The sequence below is a fragment of the Punica granatum genome, chromosome 1 (assembly GCF_007655135.1).
Source record: "Punica granatum isolate Tunisia-2019 chromosome 1, ASM765513v2, whole genome shotgun sequence".
NCBI lineage: Eukaryota > Viridiplantae > Streptophyta > Magnoliopsida > Myrtales > Lythraceae > Punica > Punica granatum.
The window spans coordinates 35,697,003-35,719,538 of NC_045127.1; the positions used below are offsets into that span (position 1 = coordinate 35,697,003).

At 51.3% G+C, this 22,536-nt stretch overlaps 1 protein-coding gene across 1 annotated transcript; it reads left to right on the forward strand.

The window, feature by feature from the left end:
* Positions 1-142: 142 nt before the first annotated feature.
* On the forward strand, positions 143-2,201 carry LOC116205516. The gene is made up of 2 exons (XM_031538148.1): positions 143-1,710; positions 1,964-2,201. The coding sequence occupies exons 1-2, from the start codon at positions 143-145 to the stop codon at positions 2,199-2,201; spliced, it is 1,806 nt and encodes a 601-aa protein (XP_031394008.1).
* Positions 2,202-22,536: the final 20,335 nt, after the last annotated feature.

Consider the following 22,536-nt stretch of genomic DNA (forward strand, 5'->3'; position numbering starts at 1 on the left):
GGACAACGAGCAGTTCGTGGTCGCCTCTTTCCAAGAGAGCTTATCGGGTCCGGCCTTGAATTGGTTTATGTCCCTCCAGGCCGAGGACATTCCCTCTTGGGCCGAACTATCCCTGAGATTCGTTGAGCAGTACCAATACAACATGGAGACACCTCCGTCCTTCCTCGAGTTGAGCACGATGGAAATGGCGGAGGGACAGAAGTTCGAAGAATACGCCACGAATTGGTGTTCGGAGGCGGCAAAGCACTATCCCCCAATTTGCGAGGCGCAGCAAATTCAGATGTTCTATGGGACCCTCAAAGGGGCTTATTACTCGCACCTTATGGGCCACAAGTCCACTTTCTCGGAAATAATCATGGCTGAGAAACAAGTAGACCTCGGCATCAAGTTGGGGAGACTCGAAGGCCCTACGAAGGGAAGGGGAGAGGAGTTCTCGAAGAAGACCCCTACGGCGGCGACCTCTTCCAGTGGAAGAAGAGGGAAAGAGGTCTCGGTTAATGCCGTTAATCCAGCACATGCGGGATCTCAGCAGTATTCAGTGAATTTCACGCCCGCACCGCCTTCTATTGCCGCCTACGCTTCGCCGGCTGTGCATTATCAGCCTCAACCTCCCGTTCAACCTATCTACTACTCAGTTTCACTGGCTCTACTACCTGCGGCCTCGCAACCAGTCGTCCACCATTATACTCCCGCTCCGCCTCAGGCCCAACAGTACAGACCCTCGGCTTCGAGAGCTCCTCAGCCGACACAACAGGTCCCACCTTCGCAGGGTCAACAGGGCGGCATAGCACAACCGCGACTGCGCAGGCAGTACGCACCCTTGCCGGTCCCGCTCTCCCACATATACCGGCAACTCCGTGCGGGCAACAAGATCGGAACAGTAGCGCCCGACCTTAACTTCGATCCAACCGCTCAAGACCAAAGCAAACGTTGTGAATATCATCAGGGTGCGCCGGGGCATACCCTGGATAATTGCTGGAGGCTACGTGAGAGAATCCAAGAGATGATTGATGCGAAGGAGCTCTCGTTCAATGCCGTGAGGTCCCCGAATGTGCAGACCAATCCCCTCCCTGATCATGGATCGAGCTCAGGACCCTCCATTAATATAATCAGCATTTGTACCTTAGGGGAGGACGAGAGCGAACAGGACAACCCTTCCCCCTTTGTGATCGAGTATGTCCCCGCGGAAGCCACAGTTGGGTTCACGGGGCTTAGTGCCTCACCTACCCCTTTCGTTATAGACGTCCCTGCATGGTTGCCGTACTTGGACAACAAGGTCCCATGGGCCTATGGAGGGGATGCTAGCAGTCTCGAACACCAGTTCAGTGTCATGGGCGTGACGCGTTCGGGTCGCGTATACGAGAATCCAGAGGCTGTGAACAAGGGAAAGACTCCCGCCGCCGCAATAGGTACATTACCCGAGGTTACGCCGATCCCGCCAAAGAAGGTAACCGAAGAGGAAGCTGAAGCATTCATGAAGATCATCAAAGAGAGCAAATACAAAGTGGTCGAGCAAATTGCCAAATTTCCAGCCCACATCTCACTACTCGCTCTCCTCCTTAGCTCAAAGCCACACCGAGAAGCGCTCCTGAAGGTCCTGACGACGGCACAAGTCCCCAAGGAGACGGCTCCAGATCTCACTGAAGAGACCATTGGCTCAATCTTCTCCAACAACATTTCATTCTCGGATGACGAACTTCCCTCCAAAGGGTACGCACACTCGCGGGCGTTGTACATCGTCTGTAAGTGCAATAACTTCGTGGTAGGCCGGGTCATGATCGACAACGGTTCGGCTCTCAATGTATGCCCTGTTTCCACCTTGAAGTAGATGAATGTGGATTTGAATCATATTCGTCTGAGTAAGACAGCGGTTCGAGCCTTCGATGGCTCGTAGAGAGAAGTAAACGGAGAGATCGACCTTCTGATCGAGGTAGGTCCATGTTCATTCAGCGTCACTTTCCAGGTCCTCGACATTCCGAATGCGTTCAGCTTGTTGCTCGGGAGACCTTGGATCCATTCAGCGGGCACAGTCCCCCTCCACTTTGCACCCAAAGCTTAAGTTCATCGTAGAAGAAAAGCTCATCAGGGTCAAAGGGGAGGAAGACTATGCCATCTACAAGGAGACGGCTGTCCCTTACATTAGCATCGGGGATGACGAGAACCTCCCTTTCCACTCGTTCGAGACCATCTCTGTTATTTGAGACTACGGAAAAGTCAGCCCGTCCCGCTCGGACCGCATGATTGGGAAGGTTCTCTTGCGGAACAATTACGTCCCCGGCACCGGCCTCGGAGCACAAGGACAGGGGATCAGCCGCCCCATCGAAGTCAAGGAGTACAAGAATAGGAGGGGACTTGGTTTTCGCCCCTCCTGCCACAAGATCGTCGAAGCCCGCAGGGGCAACCACCTCCACCGCCTTACTGCACACTATAGGAGGATCAACATGGGCATCACGGTCCTCCCGCTCTCCCATTTCTTCCCCAGACCACCGCACATCGTCGGGGACACCCTTGACTGCCATTCCTCAGATTTTGACAATGCGCCCGACGCTCTGCCAGCCGTGTACACCGTCACTGAGGAGACTCCCTCAGGGGTTCACATCCGCCTCGCGCAGGAGAACGAGGAGCTTGACAACTGGATCTCAGTCCTGCACTATTCGGCTGTGATCGTCGATGTGTAAGACCATCTATGTATACGATGTTTCTTGCGTGTTGGCATAGTCATAAGCCGCACAACGGAAGAGAGATTTTGTTATGGCTTCACGTTCATACTATCAATGAAATCCCTACATGCATTTTTGAATTTCCGCGTCTCCTTCATTCTCTTCTCTCTTACTCATTCGTAGCACTTTAAATGTTTCTAAGACGACTCGTTTAAATTCCTAGGCTCTACTCGAATCCAAATCTTCGACGCGTCGATTCGAACCCATCCGAAGAACTCCTCGAAGAGCCCCAACCCATATACTTCGGGGAAGGGCTCGACGAGGACGGTCGAGTGCCTGAGATAGAGGAGAGTTTGCATCGCCTTGAGAACCGTCAACTTACCTCAGTCGAGCCAACAGAAGAAATCAACGTGGGTACTGAAGAGGAACCCCGCATGCTAAAGATCGGGACGGGCCTCGATCCAACACAACGAGCTTGGATGATCGATTTCCTGAAGGAGTACCAAGAGATCTTCGCCTGGTCCTACGCTGACATGCCAGGCTTAGATCCATCGATAGTAAAGCACTTTCTCCCGTTCGATACAGAGAACTTCCCGCTCAAACGGCAACACCTACAGCGGCAGCGAGCCGACCTTCTCCTCCGCATCAAGGAGGAGGTCGTCAAGCAGATAAATGCGGGATTCTTAGAAGTCTGCAATTACTCCGAATGGGTGGCAAACATCATGCCCGTGGAGAAGAAGGACGGAAGGGTCAGGGTTTGCGTTGATTACCGGGACCTCAACAAGGCTAGTCCTAAAGACAACTTCCCTCTGCCTCACATCGACGTCTTAGTCGACAACACTGCACGCCACAATCAGTTCTCCTTCATGGATGGCTTTTCGGGGTATAACCAAATCCAGATGGCCGAAGAGGACAAGATCAAAACAACTTTTATCACGATGTGGGGCACATTCTGCTACAAGGTCATGCCCTTCGGTCTCAAAAATGCCGGGGCAACTTACCAACGGGCAATGGTCATGCTCTTCCACGACATGATCGCTAAGTCCAAGGAGGGAGAGGATCACCTCGTCAATCTGAGGCGTCTCTTCGAACGTCTCAAGAAGTACAAGCTTAGGCTCAACCCGGCCAAGTGCACATTTGGCGCAAAATCCGAAAAACTGCTAGGATTTGTGGTCAGCGAACGAGGTATCGAGGTCGATCCCGACAAGGTGAAAGCAATCAGGGAGCTACCTCTGCTATCGACAGTGCGCAAGGTACGGAGCTTCTTAGGACGACTGAACTACATAGCGAACCTATCAGACAAGTATCAACCCCTCTTCCGCCTGCTTCGTAAAAATGCAGCAATTGAATGGGACAATGAATGTCAGAAGGCCTTTGACTACATCAAGATATACTTAGTTCAATTGCCGGTGTTAGTCCCGCCTACACTGTGTCGGCCTCTCATTCTTTACCTGACAATACGCCGACAATCCCTGGGGTGCATGTTGGGGCAAGAAGATTAGTCCACACGCGCAGAACATGCCATTTACTACCTAAGCAAGAAGTTTACTGAAGGAGAATCCAATTACCCGGAGATCGAGAAGATGTGCTGCGCACTGGTGTGGGTCATGCAGAGACTTCGACAGTACACTCTCTATCACACTATTTGCTTGCTGTCAAAAGCGGATCCCCTGAAATATCTACTTGGTAGCCCATCCTCTATGAGGAACATCATAAAGTGGCGCTGTCAGCTGACGGAGTACGACATCCAGTACGTGCCCCGCACATTAGTCAAGGGGCTTGCAATTGCAGACCATTTGGTGGAATTTCTGATTGAGGATGACACACCGATCAATTCCAAATTTCCAGACGAAGGAATCCTCCAAGTAGATGGTGAGGAGGATAAACCCGCATGGAAGATGTATTTCGACGGCGCAGTGAATTCCACCGGTTTCGGTATCGGCGCAGTGCTGATATCACTAGATAGACATTATTATACGATTGCCGCAAAAGTCGATTTTCCCTGTACCAACAACGTGGCCGAATACGAGGCGTGTATCCTTGGCTTGTAGGCAGCGATCGATTTCAAGGTGAAGGAGCTAGAAGTGTTCGGAGATTCAATGCTCACGATCTTCCAGACACTGGGACAATGGAAGACGAAAGATGTGAAGCTAGTACCATACCACGAGTATCTCGAGGAGTTAGCGGAGAACTTCGAGAAAATCTTGTTCACATACACGCCACACATCAAGAATCAGTTCACAGACGCACTTGCGACACTGGCATCAATGATGAGCATCACAAAAGAAAATCTCATCGAGCCACTTGAGATCGAGATTGCCAAAGGCCCGGCTTACTGTGACACAATCGAGGCGACCGATGAACAGCCATGGTACGAAGACATCAAACATTTTTTGCAAACCGGCCAATACCCGACATTCGCCAATCGTCGGGACCGGAAAACACTCCGGTGACTCACAGCGCATTACTTCTTGAGCGGAGAGACTCTCTACCGCCATTCCTTCGACGCCACACTACTCTGGTGTGTTGACGAAAATGAGGCACAACGCCTCATGGGAGAGATACATGAAGGGAGCTGCGGACCTTACATGAGCGATCTCATGCTCACCAAGAAACTTATGTGCTAGGCCGACTGCGCCAAAGACGTTAGACACTGCCACTTGTGCCAAGTCTACGCCAATCATATCAAAGCACCCCACAATGAGCTACGCCCGATGGCAGCCTCGTGGCCCTTTTCAATGTGGGGCATCGATGTGATCGGCCCTATCAATCCCAAAGTATCCAATGGACACATGTTCATTTTGGTGGCAATTGACTACTTCACCAAGTGGATCAAGGCCATAACACTCGCTTCAGTCACTGCAAATGCCGTGGCACGTTTCCTTAAATGCGACATCATCGCCCGATACGAAGTCCCCGAGACAATCATCACCAACAATGCTAAGAACCTGAACAACAAGATGATCGACGAGCTCTGTGAGCGATTCAAAATACACCATCGCAACTCCATGCCATACCGTCCCCAAATGAACGGTGCGGTGGAGGCTGCGAACAAAAACATTAAGAGGATCATCGAGAAAATGACGGTGACCTATAAGGATTGGCACGAGATGCTCCCTTTTGCACTCTTAACATACAGAACATCTATCCGCACTTCAACCGAGGCAACTCCGTACTCCCTGGTATACGGTATGGAAGCAGTCCTCCCAATCGAAGTGGAGATTCCTTCCATGAGGATCCTCGCCGAGTCCAAGCTTGAAGAAGTAGAATGGCCAAAGCAGCGCTTCGAGCGGCTCAATCTCATTGACGAGAAACGGCTAACGGCGCTCTGCCACGGTCAATGCTACCAACAAAGAATGGCCCGAGCGTTCAATGCAAGGGTTCGCCACCGCGAGTTCTGCCCCAGTGATCTCGTCCGGCGAAAGGTCCTGCACATTGCGTCTGATTCTTGGGGCAAGTTCGCATATAAGTATGATGGGCCTTTCGTCTTCAGGGAAGTCTTCTCCGAATGGGCAATTATCTTAAGCGACATGGACGAGACCGAAAACGTGCTCCCGATCAACGCTGACGCCCTCAAGAAGTACTACCCTTGATAGCCCTCTTTGTCATCCGGTGATCTCTTTGTGTTCCAACAAACTTCAGGCCACCCTCCAGACGCTTATTTTCTTATGTTTTCTTCAGAATCCGCGCCGTTTCACTTCAGCACATTTTCTATTATCTACGCACGTGCCCTTTCCATTCAATCTTTCTCGTCCAAGGATACTTTTGAGAGAAAAAGAATAAATTTCTCGCTAGGTCGAAAATCTCCTTGAGGCGGCCTAGGCAAAAGTTAGGGAACGAGGGGCACAATTTAAAATCCCGCAAAGGGGAGTCGTGTTAAAAGGAGAGCACAAATCAATTCCTTGCTAGGCTAAAAACCCGCAAAGTGCGGTCTAGGCAAAAGTTAGAGGAACCGAGAGGTGCGATCGGATCCAAACAGGGGCAATCGTAGCAAAAGGTGAGCATTTATGTGAGAAAAGTCAAATAAAATACCCCGCTAGGTCGTCACGCATCTTGTGGCCTAGGCAAAAAGTAGGGGCAATTACCGGCTTGACGATGAAAGAACAGTAGCAGTTCACGTGAAGCTACATCGAGTAGTGGTTCGGCAGTCTTCGACGCAAGCAAACTCTCTTCGACTCTCCGGGTTCAAGACACGCCTCGAAATGGGGTCGAATCGTCGTATCCTTGATTTGGAGGATCCCAAAAGATCCCTCCCTTTACCTTTATGCATACACTCCGCGGGTCTTGCCCGTTCTACGAAAAGCCTTTTTCTTTCAGGGACACGGCCACCCTCAAACGGTCATCTAGTTGGAATCCCCAAAACATCTTTACATAGAACTCTTGTACACATCGCAATTTCAGTGGTTTTACACGGTTGATATCCACCGTTAGCTATTGTTCGTCTGTGTGCAGATACGACATAGAACCCTAGAGAGCGTCTCCCCCTTGGCGGGCTCACATTTGCCTCACGCGGCAGGTCGCAATCTCAAATCAAGTGGAGGGTCCTATAGGGGTCACCCGACGCGCAGTGATCGGCATCCTATGTCGCCCGCTCATAACCCCGACTCGACATCAAGCAAACCGCTTTTCTTTCAACACCCTGCTCCTACATTCCCTATGCTTTCCTATTAATATAGCATTTACAGCTTCCCAAGGACTTCGGCCTAGCATTTATTACTTTTCACGGGCTTCGGCCTAGTATTTACTGCTTTTCACAAGTTTCGGCCTAGCACTTTACTGCTTTTCACGGTCTTCGGCCTAGCACTTTACTGCTTTCCACGGGCCTCAGCCTAGCAGTTTACTGCTTTCCACGGTTTCGGCCTAGCACTTTACTGCTTTCCACGGGCCTCGGTCTAGCACTTTACTGCTTTCCACGGGCCTCGGCATAGCAATTTACTGCTTCCCACGGGGCCTCGGCCTAGCAGTTTACTGCTTTCCATGGTCATCGGCCTAGCGCTTTACTGCTTTCCGAGGGCCTCGACCTAGCGCTTTACTGCTTCCCGCGGGCCTCGGCCTAGCCCTTTACTGCTTCCCGCGGGCTCCGGTCTTGCACTTTACTGCTTTGCCGGCTCAGGCCCCTCATCTACCGTTTCATAATTTCCACCCCTCAACCACGTTGCCATTCCGTGGCAGGTCCGTGCATTTGCACGGTTTCTCCCACACATCCAAGGCAAAGGAGCAAGCGACTACAGAGAGTGATACCAGGACAGTCGCCGGGACCAAAAGGGGTGCTTCTCATGATCTTTAGTTACATCCTCTATTCGAGCACGCAACTAAAGAAGGGCAAGCTGTCAGCCCCCAATTTTGGTCCACCGGCTCCACAGGGGCAAAATCATCATTTTGCCACCCGTGAGGGAAGTATTTCCAATTAATTACATGAGTATTCATGATTTTTTGGAAATAGTAAATTTTCCTAATTTAACACCTATTTTATGATTTGTCAAAAATAATACTATTTGGGATGTTTTCGAATTTCGTGTACATCGATGTCAATTTTCAAAATCCGGGACAAAATTCGAGATTGAAAATAATTTTATCGCATAATATCGATTAACGAATTTTTTTGAGCACGATGGCGATCCCGAATTATTTTTTCGATGTCCGTTCAAGAAAACGAAATTTTGAATTTGTACGTGCGTCAAATTCGAAAAAAAAAGAAAAAAAAAGAGAGAAACGAGCAGAAGTTAGACTTCTGACCGTTACCCTTTCTTTCTTTTTTCCGTGTTCTTCTTCTTCTTCTTCCTCTTTACTTTTCTTTTTTCTTTTTCTTTTCCGTTTTCTTCCTTTCTCCCTGTGCCGCCGACTGGACCTGAGCCTGCAACCCGAAGCCCGCACGCATGCCCTGCTTCCTGTGCACACCCGAATTTCATCTCGTCGGGCCACGCATGCGCGAGTCCTACGCAACGCGGCTCGGGAGTATCCACCTTCCCGGGAACGCGCGACGGAGGCACGTGAGAAGGAGTCGCCACTCACTGTTTACGACCCGTAGGTCGAGGGCCGTTGAGTCACCCGGGTCTAGGGGTACGAGGTACACCGAAATACTAAGGCAATGGTCGTACGGAACCGGAAATTCCGAATTCAGGGGTTCTATTACGTGCGGGCCTATATCCCGCACGCCCTTTCAGTACTTTAGTTTGCTAGGCTTGCCGTTTTATTTATTTACCGCGTGATTTAGGGTTGCACTTGACTCGCCCGTTTTGATACCGTAAAGTCGATGAATTGATCAAGTTGGGCCAATAATCTGAAAGATGAGTAGGCTTGTGCGTCGAGGAATCGGTTCACTATTCTAGCGTTACAGTTCGTCGAACCGTGATGGTCGATTCCCTGCGCGAACCGAAACAGCGAGTATTCGAGCTTACTCATCTCTTGATAAAAATAGACCGACTTGACCGGTTCGGCACTCGGACCTCTCGCTGGCCGACCAGGGATCCTTACAAATGAATGAGTGAGTGTACAGATAAAATTCTCACAATGTTCTCTCAAATAATTACAAAGTGTAACTGAGTAAGTAAATGGATCCCGATCGGTTTGCATTGGGCCAATATTCTGCTCCGGCTCACCGTGTGTTTTAAATGACCGATAAATAAATTAAGGCAACGTGGGCTCGAAGAGCCGGGGGTCGGGTCCAATTTAACTGACGGTTTGCAAGAGAACCGATTAGTTCCCACTGTAACCGTTGGGCGGATTGAGCTCCCGGGTGATATCTAAATAGGTTTCACACATCTAATCCAAATTGCCTTCCACATAGGCCATATTTGGAGTGTGATGGTGACTCGAGGCTAGATCCCATTCCGCACTCGGGTTGCACGCACTCAGTGAGTTAGGAGGCGTTGGACCTCGTGTTCGGTGATTTGAGGCGTTGGACCCAGTGCAACACGTAACTTATGGGCTCGGACCCAAACCGCAACAAATCAGCAAAAGCAAGTGGAAAATAGAAGAAAATTGGTAAAACTGATGGAAAACAAATAACAACTGATAAACGTAGGTGAATACAAACAAGTTGTGTATTAAGTCGAATGTACGTGATTTAATCAGTTATTAACCGGGGTTGATTAACAAACAATGTGTCTAACCTAGGCAAACATAGGTGGTGGACTAGAATAGGGTTCTAAGCCAATTACATGTGTGTATTTGTTTTAATACTCTTATTCAGTGAGGTGACACTTCGGTTTCACCGAATTAGCCAAACTCGCGTTTTGACTCTAGATTGGAATCTAATATCCCACCTATCCATTATCTAATGTTTGTTTAAGTCGAGTGCACGATTAATCCGGTTCTTCGTGTTTTGTAACTGAAATAAGATGTTCACCACCGAATCTACGATAGAGGCATAGAAACACCGAAAGTGAACGGAATGGGCCGTGCGAATGAAACTCACACCTGAACGGGTGGCCCTTTCCCGCTCGTAGATCAAGGTGTTTCCATCTCCCTAATGCCTAGGGTATCGGTGAATCACGGAATGACGGTTATGCCCTTGTATAATAAAATTGTGGTGTTTATGTGCAAGTTGAGGATCACGTCACACGAAGAAGTCCAAGGGGGACTCGCATGTCTTGACTCGAGCCGCCTCAAATCGGGCCCGGACTCGAGTCATAGCGCGCGAGTACTCGTTGGACGTCAATTCTATTCGTGTTACGTGTCTCGGTATTTTGAAATTGTGATCTTTTGAGGAAAAGGGCATTCTGGCCGTTCCGTGGACCATCGATGCGTTCATGAATTAATAATCAATTTGTCCAATTGTTTAGCCCAAGTGCTTTAATTAGCCGAATGACACGTCCCGTTCGACCCGTTTGGGGGATTCTTCGATATTTATTGTCCCGTGTTGTGGTTACGGTTTTGACGGGGAATACCCGGATCTAACATGTTCTAATAAGTAATAAACATGTGGACAACGATTAAACGAGAATATAATTACGAACAATTCCAAGGATCGACCTCGGAAAGACGGAGAGACCGACCGAGACTCCAAGGAGGTCATGGATAATTCGGCCACCTCTCACGGGTGAGTGGCCGAATGTTCCTTGACCCGATTCGAGTTTCGGTGGTTCTTTCACGTCATTCCTAATCGCCCCTCGCATGCAACAAATAACATACACGTGAGAATAACATATATTTCGTTAGATTAACATCAATATGACCCCGATTTACACGGATAAATGCGTGAGATATTCAATCATCATATTCACGAAATCAACAATCAATATAAGCTCATTTCATGATAGACTTAGGAATAATATATGGGAATCGCACGACATCAAGGATAGGGGAGCCCTAAGGCTTCGGATAGGCCAAGGAGCCTCGCGGCCCCTATTGCAAGGGAGTGGCCGTGGGTTCCTTGACATGGCCGAACCCTCCAAGGGCTCTCCTTCCTAGATGCCGAGCCATTCCCCCGTTTAATCACGTCTTAGCTGCGGTTGGAGACTTCCCCACGTCTTAGCCGCGGTTGGAGACTTCCCGCACATAGAGGTGGCCTAATCCGTGAAGAGGAGAGGGTCATGGACCCTAGGAGGCCAAAGAGGCTCACGACCCTCCTTCATGAGGCTCAGCCGAGAGGCTCTAGGGCCTCCCCGAGTCCATGCCGATCTCCTCCACTCGGATCCGACCCTTCTAGCGTCATGCATGCATGTTAACAAGACATATGGACGTGAATAATAAAAGAAATGTACGTGTGACGATGTATGACATGCATGGGACTTAGGTCCGAAAGAAAGACGCCATCTTTCATGCTTCCCGGTTATTTAAACCATATAAACACTTCATACAAGCTAAGATTGAGGATCCTAACTTCTCTAAGTTTTAGAGGGATGTTACCTAGCCTCGTTGCAAGAGGAAAAGAGTCGGGGAAGCGGCCATGGGAGTCGCAAGACTCGGGTCGAGGGCTACGGGTGAGTGGCCCGAGAGGAGCGACAGCCGCGACAGCTTGCGGGAAAATGGGTCGGCACGCTTGCTCCGGCCACGGCACGATGCGGGATCGGGCTCGTTGGACTCCTAAGAGCCGGATCTAGACATCCGTGGGTAATCCGGAACATGCCAAACCCTAGATGAACTCGAAATAGTGAGTGAAAGCTCGGTAAAGGAAAAAGAACCCGGTAAAGGAAAAACAAGTGGAACGGTGGTTGTGCACGGTGGATCGGCCCTCGGATCTTGACCACCTCTTCACGGGGGAGGGTGAGGGTTGTGAAGAACCCTTTGAACGTGATGGAACGACTCGACAAAGTCGTGGAACGAAATGGCACGCGTGGAGGGCTCGGTGTGCACCCGGTAACGTCTAAGGACCCGATTTTTCGTGTGACCAAAACGCGATGTTAGTGGCTTCAAATGGGAAATCTAAGCCCAGAAATGGACTTAGGGGGTGGAAAATATGTAGGGTAGGGAGTTTGGTGACTTTTGGTTTAAGTCGGGTCTGGTGGTTACCGGAATACCGGGTGGTTTTCCGACGATTTTGGCCGGTTTTGGCCTTGGCACGGGCTGGACGAAGGTGTGGGAGTGGGCTGGAGATTGAGAGGATTTTGGAGAGAGATTGGCTTGAGAGAGAAGGAGAATGAAGAAGTGATTAAGCTTAATGATGAATGGGGCTTTATAGGCTAGGCTAATGGCTCGATTAAGAGAAGCTAAGTGCGGTTAGGGGGAGGTTAACATGGCTGCCGAAAATATCAAGGGATTAGGGTGAGGTTTTGTGAGTGGAAGGTTGATGGGAGTTGATGGAAAGATGGGAGTTGATGTGAAGGAGTGTAAGAGATGTTTGAATTTTGTGGTGGAGGGAAGAGAGGAGGGATTGAGCCGCCGACCATAGGGATCTAGTCGTGGCTAGATGCGGCCAAGCCGTGGCTTGGAGTTGGAGCCGAGGCTTAGGGTTGAGCCGTGGGCCCTTGTTGGCTCATGGAAAAGCCAGGAAAAGCTCGGGCCTCGATCGGTTATGCGCGTGCCTTCCGAGGTCCGACTAATTGATAGATTTGAAATATTCGCACGAGGAGAATTTAAATGAGCCTAATATCGCCATATGTCATGTGGACGAATGTTCGGGTAGCTCGGCGCCTCGAGAGCCGGTTTTGTCCCGTTTGGGCATTCGGAGTAGAGTTGAGTGCCCCCGGTCTCCGATTGCCCTTTGTGCATCTCATTGTTCGTCTCGGTGACCCTCTTGCCTCGTGCAGGATCTTTCGCTCGTCGTCTCCGGCCGAAGACCGTTGGCCCGGGAAGACCTGGGGACTTGTGATTGGGGCTTTCTTAGTGTTCTTCGAATGTCTCGAGGGGTTCGGGGATCGCTGTGATCTCTGTTTGTCATGAACATGCCCCGAAGGCTTGCTAGGAGGTGTTTGTGACCACTGAAACGTCCCTCGGGAGACCAAGTCGAGTTCCGAAAGGTCATCTGAAGCTTGTTCCCCGACCCCGGTGGTCCCTGGGTGCCTGTAGGCCTGTTTCCGGGTGCTGTTTACTTGTCAATGGGGCGGGCCTCCCGGAGCCCCGTTAGAAAAGGCCTTTGTGAGAGTTTGGGGACGCCTCGGCCTAAGTAGGACACCTCCGAAATGAGTCCGGATGCGTCATTGGTCACTTTGGCACTGGGAGGGATTTTTAGAGCCCCATATTGGGCACCTTTCGAGGTTTCGGTGATTTGGTGATGAATAGTGCCACAGTGCCAGACTCTGCTGTTTTCGGGGCTCGTCGCCTGCTCACTCCTCCGATCACCCTCTTGTGCTCTCCTAGTGGACTATGCTTCTCTCCCGTGATTTATGGCTCTGTGCCCGCGTACTCGCCCTCGGTTTCTCGATTGTGAATAGTGTCCCGAGCTTTGGTCGGAAATCCTCTATCGGGGCCGGTGGACCAAAATGGGGTGCTGACAGCTTGCCCCTCTTTGATTGCGTGCTCGATTAGAGGAGGTAACCAAAGATCATGAGAAGCATCCCTTTTTGATCCCGGCGACCGCCTTGTTGTCATTCCCTGTAGTAGCTCGCCCCCCCTGCGTTGGATACTTAGGGAGGATGTGCAAAGGTGCCCGAACCTGTCACAGGGTAACCATATGGTTGAGAAGCGAAAATTATGAAATGTAGATGAGGGGCCTAAGCCCGCATGACAGTATGTGTAGGGCCAAGGCCCGTGGAAAATAGTAAATCACTAGGCCAAAGCCCGTAGAAAGCAGTAGAATTACCAGGCCGAAGCCCGTGGAAAGCAGTAGAATTACTAGGCCGAAGCCCATGGAAAGCAGTAGAATTACTAGGCCGAAGCCCGTGGAAAGTTGTAAAATTACTGGGCCGAAGCCCGTGGAAAGCAGTAAAATCACTAGGCCGAAGCCCGTGGAAAGCAGTAAAATCACTAGGCCGAAGCCCGTGGAAAGCAGTAAAATTACTAGGCCGAAGCCCGTGGAAAGCAGTAAAATTACTAGGCCGAAGCCCGTGGAAAGCAGTAAAATTACTAGGCCGAAGCCCGTGGAAAACAGCAAATCACTAGGCCGAAACCCGTGGAAAGCAGTAAAGTTACTAGGCCGAAGCCCGTGGAAAGCAGTAAATTACTAGGCCGAAGCCCATGGAAAGCAGTAAAATTACTAGGCCGAAGCCCGTGGAAAGCAGTAAAATTACTAGGCCGAAGCCCGTGGAAAGCAGTAAAGTTACTAAAGTGTAGGGAAGGTAGAAGTGGACATCGTCGCCAGATGGCATTTCGGAGGTGCCGGCAGAGGCGGATGGTGCGTCTCGGAACCGAAGTCATGCTTGTGCCATGCGAGGCGTCATTCGTCGCGGTTTGAGCGGGAGTCAAGTTGTTTTCCCCCTTTTGGGCCCTTCACTCGGCTCAGGATTGCGACTTGCTACATGGGCCACACGCGCGTCCGTCGGGGAGAAGATGCCTCTCAGGATTCCCGACCGTACCTGCTCGCGGAGAAACGGAAACCTACGAAGGACGTCAGTCGCACTCAGTCGACGAGACTATGATGCGTAAGAAGAATCTATGTAAAGATGTATCGGGGATTCGCTATTGGTGACCGTTGGAGGGTGGTCGTGTCCCTATCGGAGAATGGCTTTTTCTGGAACGGGTAGCCCGTAGAATATGTGCATAAAGGTAAAAGGAGGGATCTTATGGGATCCTCCAAATCAAGGATACGTTGACTCGACCCCATTTCGAAACGGGTCTCGAGCCTGGAGAGCCGAAGAGAGTTTGCTCCCATCGGAAGATGCCGAACCACTACTCGGTGTAGCTTCACGGAGAAGTGTTGCCTTTCTTTCGTGGTCAAGCCGACATTGTCCCCTAACTTTTGCCTAGACCACGAGATGCGTGATGACCTAGCGGGGTATTTTATTTGATTTTTCTCACATGAACGCTCACCTTTTGCTACGATCACCCGTGTTTGGGTCCAATCGCACCTCTCGGTTCCTCTAACTTTTGCGGGTTTTCAGCCTAGCGAGGAAGTGATTTATGCTCTCATTTTGCCACGACTCCCCTTTGCGGGATTTTAAGTCACGCCCCTCGTACCCTAACTTTTGCCTAGGCTGCCTCGGAGAGGTTTTCGCCCTAGCGGGAGAGTTATTCTTCTTTTCTCTCGGGAAGGTTTCGTGGTGAAGAGAATGATGGGAGTCTGTGTACACATAGAGAAAGGAAAAAAAGGTACTATAAAAGAAACGGATACGAGGTCCGACAACTGAGATACGAACGTGGATGATCATGGATAATACTTCTTGATGGCGTCAGCGTTGACCGGGAGCGCATTTTCAGTCCCGTCCATGTCGCTTAAAATGACGGCTCCCCCGGAGAAGGTCTCCTTGACAACAAAGGGTCCGTCGTATTTGTACGAGAACTTTCCCCGGGAGTCCTGCGTGACGTGTAGGACTTTCCTCAAAACGAGGTCACCGGGGTTGAATTCGAGGTGACGGACTCTCGCGTTGAATGCCCGAGCCATTCTTTGCTGGTAGCACTGTCCATGGCACAGCGCTTTCAATCTCTTTTCATCAATGAAGTTTAACTGTTCATAACGCTGTTTCGCCCATTCTGCTTCTTCAAGTTCGGTTTCGGCAAGAATCCTCATGGAAGGGATTTCAACCTCAATTGGGAGGACTGCTTCCATGCCGTAAACTAAGGAATATGGAGTTGCCCCCGTGGAGGTCCGGATTGAAGTTCGGTATGCCAAGAGAGCGTAAGGAAGCATTTCGTGCCAATCCTTGTAATTCACCGTCTTCTTTTCAATGATCTTCTTGATGTTCTTGTTCGCAGCTTCCACTGCACCGTTCATTTGCGGACGGTATGGAGTGGAGTTGCGGTGCTGAATCTTAAATTGGGCACAAAGCTCGTCGATGACTTTGTTGTTCAAATTCTTGGCATTATCCGTGATGATCGTCGCCGGGACTCCATACCGGGCAATGACATCGCGTCTGAGAAAACGGGAGACGGCTTTTGCAGTGACCAACGCTAGAGTGATAGCCTCGATCCATTTGGTGAAATAATCAATTTCCACCAGGATAAACATATGTCCGTTAGACGCTTTGGGGTTGATCGGGCCAATCACATCCATTCCCCACATAGAGAAGGGCCATGGTGCCGTCATGGGGCGTAGTTCGTTAGGCGGCGCTTTGATCTGATCGGCGTAAACTTTACATCGGTGGCAATGTCTGACATGCTTCACACAATCAGTCTCCATGGTGGACCAATAATAGCCTAGGCGTATAATCTTCTTAGCGAGCATGAGACCATTCATATGGGGTCCACAGTTTCCCCCGTGCACTTCCTCTATAAGACGTCGCGACTCGTGTTCATCGATGCACCGAAGGAGCGTGGAGTCAAAGGAGCGGCGGTAAAGTATCTCGCCGCTTAGAAAATAGTGTATCGCGAGGCGTCTGAGCGTCTTTCGGTCGTGGCGATTGGCGAATGGAGGGCATTGGCAGGTTCTTAGAAAGTTCTTGATGTCTTCGTACCAAGGCTTTGCCTCGAACGCTTCGATCGCGTTGCAGTGTGACGGTCCTTTGGTTATCTCAATCTCGAGGGGTTCGATAAGGTTTTCCTTTGTGATGCTCACCATGGAGGCAAGCGTTGCGAGCACATCTGCGAACTGATTATTCATGAGCGGGGTGTAGGTGAACGAGATGTCTTCGAAGTTCTCGGTTAACCTCTCGAGGTACTCGTGGTATGGCACTAACTTCGCATCTTTTGTCTTCCACTGCCCCAATGTTTGGAAGATTGTGAGCATAGAGTCGCCGAATACTTCTAGCTCTTTTACCTTGAAATCAATCGCCGCTTGTAGGCCGAGAATACATGCCTCGTATTCGGCCACATTATTGGTTCACGGGAAGTCGATCTTTGCCGCTACTGGGTAATAGCGTCCGTCCGGGGATATTAGCACTGCGCCAATGCCGGACCCTGTGGAGTTGACGGCGCCATCAAAATACATCCTCCATTCCGGTTTCTCCCCCTCATCATCTACTTGAAGAATCCCCTCATCCGGGAAGTTGGGGTTGATCGGCGTGTTATCTTCAATTGGGAATTCTGCCAAGTGATCCGCGATTGCTTGCCCCTTTACCGAGGTGCGGGATACGTACTCGATGTCATATTCCGTCAATTGACAACGCCATTTGGCGATGTTCTGCATGGAGGACGGGCTGTCGAGTAAATACTTCAGGGGATCCGCCTTTGACAGCAGGCGAATCGTGTGATAAAGCGTGTATTGTCGGAGCCTCTGCATGACCCACACCAATGCACAGCACATCTTCTCGATTTCCGGATAATTGGACTCTCCGTCGGTGAACTTTTTGCTTAGATAGTAGATTGCGTGCTCCGTGTGTGTGGACTCCTCCTCCTGGCCTAACATGCATCCTAATGATTGTCGGCGTACAGTTAGGTAAAGTATGAGGGGGCGGCCTGGTGTAGGCGGAACCAATACCAGCGGTTGAACCAGATATGCCTTGATGGTGTCGAAGGCCTTCTGACATTCTTCGTCCCATTCGATCGCCGCGTTCTTGCGGAGCAAGCGAAAGAGTGGTTGGCATTTGTCTGTCAGGTTTGCGATGAATCGCGCGATGTAATTCAATCGCCCTAGAAAACCTCGTACTTCACGGACCGATGACGGCGGAGGAAGTTCTTTGATTGCCTTGACTTTATCCGAATCTACCTCGATACCGCGCTCGCTGACCACGAATCCTAGTAGTTTTCCCGATCGGGCGCCGAACGTGCATTTTGCCGGATTAAGCCGAAGTTTGTACTCTTTTAAGCGGTCGAAAAGACGCTTCAAATTAACGAGGTGATCTTCTCCTTCTTTGGACTTGGCAATCATGTTGTCGACATAGACCTCGACTTCTTTGTGCATCATATCGTGGAACAATGTAACCATAGCCCTCTGATAAGTTGCCCCGGCATTCTTGAGGCTGAAAGGCATGACGCGGTAACAAAAGGTTCCCCACATTGTAGTGAACATTGTCTTGATCTTGTCTTCCTCGGCCATCCGAATTTGGTTGTATCCGGAGAAGCCGTCCATGAAAGAAAATTGGGCGTGGCGCGCCGTGTTATCAACTAGTATGTCGATGTGGGGCAAGGGAAAATTGTCTTTGGGGCTAGTCTTGTTGAGGTCTCGGTAGTCGACGCAAACTCGAACCCTTCCGTCCTTCTTTTCTATCGGCACAATGTTTGCCACCCATTCGGAATAGTTATAGACTTCGAGAAAGCCTGCGTTGATCTGCTTGACAACCTCCTCTTTGATGCGAAGGAAGAGGTTTGCTCGTTGCCGTTGTAATTGCTGCCGTTTGGGCGAGAACTTCTCAGTGTCTAGCGGAAGGAAGTGCTTCACTATTGACGGGTCTAGACCCGGCATGTCGGCGTAGGACCAAGCAAAGACTTCTTGGTATCTTGTTAGGAAGTTGATCATTCGGGCTCGTTGCGTTGGGTCGAGACCCGAGCCAATCTTTAAGGTGCGGGGCTCGTTTTCGGTGCCCACATTAATCTCTTCCGTTGGCTCGACTGAGGTGAGCTGGCGATCCTCGAGGCGGTGCAAACTCTCTTCAATCTCAGGTACTTGATTGTCTTCGTCGAGCCCTTCCCCGAAGTATACGGGTCGGGGCTCTCCGAGACACTCTTCGGATGGGTTTGAATCGACGTGTCGATGATTTGGATTCGAGTGTTGCCTGGAAAATTGAAAGGATCGTCTTAGAATAATTAGAACGCTGTAAACGAGAGAGCATGGAAAGAAATAGAACACGCAAGAATTCAAAAAGTGCATGTAGGAAATTCATTGATAGTATGGATCGTGAAACCATAACAGAAATCCCTTTTCCGTCGTGCGGCCTATGGTCGCGCCAACACGCGGGAAACATCTTTTACATAGATAAATCTTACACATCGGCGATCACAGCCAAATAGCGCGGGACTAAGGTCCAATTGTTGAGCTCCTCATTTTCCTGTGCCGGGCGGATATGAACCCCTGAAGGAATCTCCTCGGTGACGGCGTACACGGTTAGCAAAGCGTCAGGCGTGTTGTCGGGGTCCGAGGAAGGGCCGTCAAGGGTGCTCCCGATGATGAGTGGAGGTCGGGGGAAGAAGTGAGAAAGTGGGGAAACTTGCATGCCCCTGTTGAGTCTTCCATAGTGCGTAGCAAGGCGATGGAGATGGTTGCCCCAGCGGGCCTCAATAATTTCATGGCAGGAGGGGCGAAAGCCGAGTCCCCTCCTATGCTTATACTCTTCAACTTCGATGGGGCGGCTGATTCCTTGCCCGCGCGCCCCAAGGCCGGTGCCGGGGATGTAATTGTGGCGCAAAAGGACTTTCCCTATCATGCGGTCGGCGCGGGACGGTCCGACTTCTCCGTAATCCCGAATGACGGAGATGGTCTCGAAGAAGTGGAAGGGCAGGTTTTCATCGTTTCCGACGCTGATGTAAGGGACCGCTGTCTCTTTATAGATGGCGTAATCTTCCTCTCCTTTGACCGTGATGATCCTCTCCTCAACGATGAATTTTAGCTTCTGATGCAGAGAGGAGGGAATGGCGCCGGCCGAGTGGATCCAAGGTCTCCCGAGTAGTAGACTGAAGGCATTCGGGATATCCAGCACTTGGAATATGACGCTAAAAGAGCCCGAGCCGACATCTATGAGGAGGTCGATCTCCCCGTTCACCTCCCTCTGCGAGCCATCGAAGGCTCGGACCGCTGTCTTACTCAGGCGGACGCGGTTGAGATCTATGTTCATCTGCTTCAACGTAGTCACCGGGCATATGTCGATCATGACCCGACCGACGATGTGGTTGTTGCACTTGCAGACAATATGCAATGCCCGGGAATGCGCGCATCCTTCAGAGGGGAGCTCGTCGTTTGAAAACGAGATGGTATTGGAGAAAATGGAGTTGATGGTTTCCTCTGTCCGGTTCGGAGACGTCCCCTTGGGTACTTGTGCAGCTGTTAGGACCCGCAGGAGGGCTTCCCTGTGTGGTTCCGAGCTGAGGAGGAGGGCCAGCAACGATATGTGGGCTGGAGATTTGGCCATCTGTTCCGCTACCTTGTACTCACTAGCCTTGATGATTTTCATAAAGGCTTCGGCTTCTTCCTCGGTCACCCTCTTGGGCGGAGCACGCGGGACTCCGGGTATCACCTCTGTTTCCGCGGCGGGTGCCTTTCCCTTGTCCGTGACTGTCGGGTTCTCATATACCCCGTCCCGAGCGAGTTATGCCCATAAAGCCAAGTTGTTGCTCGAGGCTTCCGACGCTCCCCTCATAGGTCCAGGGGACCTTGCCGTCCGAGTATGGCTCTCGGGCAGGGACATCTATGACGAATGGGGTAAGAGGTGCGTCAATTCCAATGAACCCAACTGCAGCTTCTGTGGGGACGTACTCAATCACGAAGGGAGAAGGGCAGCCTTGCTCGCTTTCGCCCTCCTCTGATGTGCAGATGGTGATCATGTTGATGGAGGACCCCTGAGCTGGTCGATGGTCGGGGAGGGGATTAGCTTGTACATTCAGAGATCTTACAGCATTGAATACGAGCTCTTTCGCATCAATCATCTCTTGGATCCTTTCCCTTAACCTCCAACAAGTGTCTAGGGTGTGCCCTGGTGCCCCTCGATGGTACTCGCACTGCTTGCTTTGATCTTGGATGGTCGGATTGAAGCTCGGGCCGGGCGCTATTGTCCCGATCTTGTCGCGAATTTGCCGGTAAATGTGGGAAAGCGGGACCGGCAGGGCCGGGTATTATCTGCGGGGTCGCGATTGTGCTGCATCGCCCTGTTGACCTTGTGGGGGCGGGACTCGTTGTGTCGGCTGAGAAGCCCTCGGAGCTGGGGGTTGGTATTGAGGGGCCTGGGATGGAGTAGGGGCATAATGGTGGACGACGGGCGACGGCACTGTAGGTGGGGGTGGAGGTGGTAGTGCGGAATAGTAGATCGGTTGGGTAGGGGGTTGAGGTCGATATTGAGGTGCATGTGGGGCGTAGGAGGGAGCTACGGGAGGTGCAGATGTGAAATTCGTCGAATATTGCTGGGACGCCTGATGTGCCGTGTTGACAGCGTTCACTGAAACTTCCTTCCCTCTCCTTCTGCTGGAAGACGATGACGTCGCGAGGACCTTCTTCGATGACTCCTCTCCTTTACTGGCGGGGCCTTCCATCCTGCCAAGCTTAATGCCCAAATCAAGCTTTTTCCCGGCCTCGATGAGATCGGAGAATGAGGAGGTGTGGGCCAACAAATGCGAGTAATATACTCCTCTCAGCGTGGAGTGGAATAGTTGGATCTGTTGTGCTTCACTAATGGGAGGGATGTGTTTCGCTGCTTGGGCACGCCACTTAGTGGCGTATTCCTCGAACCTCTGGCCCTGCGCCATCTCTTTCGTGCTCAACTCCAGGAGGGTGGGAGGCGCTTCCGCGCAATATCGGTATTGGTCGATGAACTTCCGGGAAAGGTCCTCCCACGTCGGAATGTCCTCGGCCCTCAGTGACATGAACCAATCGAGAGCGGATCCCGACAGGCTGTCTTGGAAGGAGTGGATGATAAACTCCTCGTACTCCCAATACTGTAGCATCTTTGCCCGATAATGGCGGAGGTGGTGGCGTGGATCCGTCGTGCCCTTGTAGGTTTTGAACTCTGGGAGCTTGAATTTCGGGGGCAGCCGCATGCCCGGGAATAGGCTACAGTCGCCGTAGCATGCGTCAGGTCGAGCGTCATTCGCTTGCAGGGCCCGTATTGTTTCTTCCATCCTCTTGAGTCTTCGCTCCTGCTTGGTGTCAGCCTCGGCGAAAAAGTGAGTTGGCGAGGCGAATTGGGTTGCCTGAGTCGGCGTGCCCGGTTCGTGGAAAGTGGTGCTTATTGGCGGTGGTGCTTGGTAGGGAAAGCTGGTGTGAGGTTGTAGAGGCGGGTAGGAGGGAAGCTCTGCTGCTTGAGGATGAGTCGGAGCAGGCGCGCTTGAGGCCAGAAAAACCGTCGGCGGAGGGGCGGCATAGATTGTAGCCGGGGCCGGCATAGAAACAGGTGGCGGCGCGGATAGGACTTGATCCGAAGTGAGGAATGTCGTCGGTGGAAGAGGGACGGCCGTGGGGGCTGGCGGTGGCGGAAATGGACTGGTGAAGGGGTGAGCCGTGGACGTATGCAGTGTTGGTGGCGCGGGCGTATCCATGTTCTCCGGGGCCTGAGTCAGCGGAACCCAAGGAGTCGGGTCGACTGTTGGCCCTTGTCCCGGTGGAGGCGTGGAGCTCGAGGATGCACGGTTTGGTCCTCTAAGCAGGGCGAGCAGCTCTGCCATGTTGGTGGCCATTTGGTTGACCGTGCCCTCGAGTGCTGTGATGCGGGCTTGGTCGTCGGAGGCGGATGAAGTCAGCGAGGTCGGTAGAAGGGGCGCCCCTGAAGACGTCGGGGGCGGGAGATGCGTCGGAGGGGCGCCCGAATACGCCGGGAGTATGCCT

What these genes read in the sequence shown, in the direction of transcription:
- LOC116205516 (XM_031538148.1), top strand. Translation starts at nt 143, where the DNA reads ATGGAGACACCTCCGTCCTTCCTCGAGTTGAGCACGATGGAAATGGCG. An exon ending in GACGAACTTCCCTCCAAAGG is followed by an intron (nt 1,711 to 1,963) that starts GTACGCACACTC and finishes GTCACTTTCCAG; the next exon opens with GTCCTCGACATTCCGAATGC.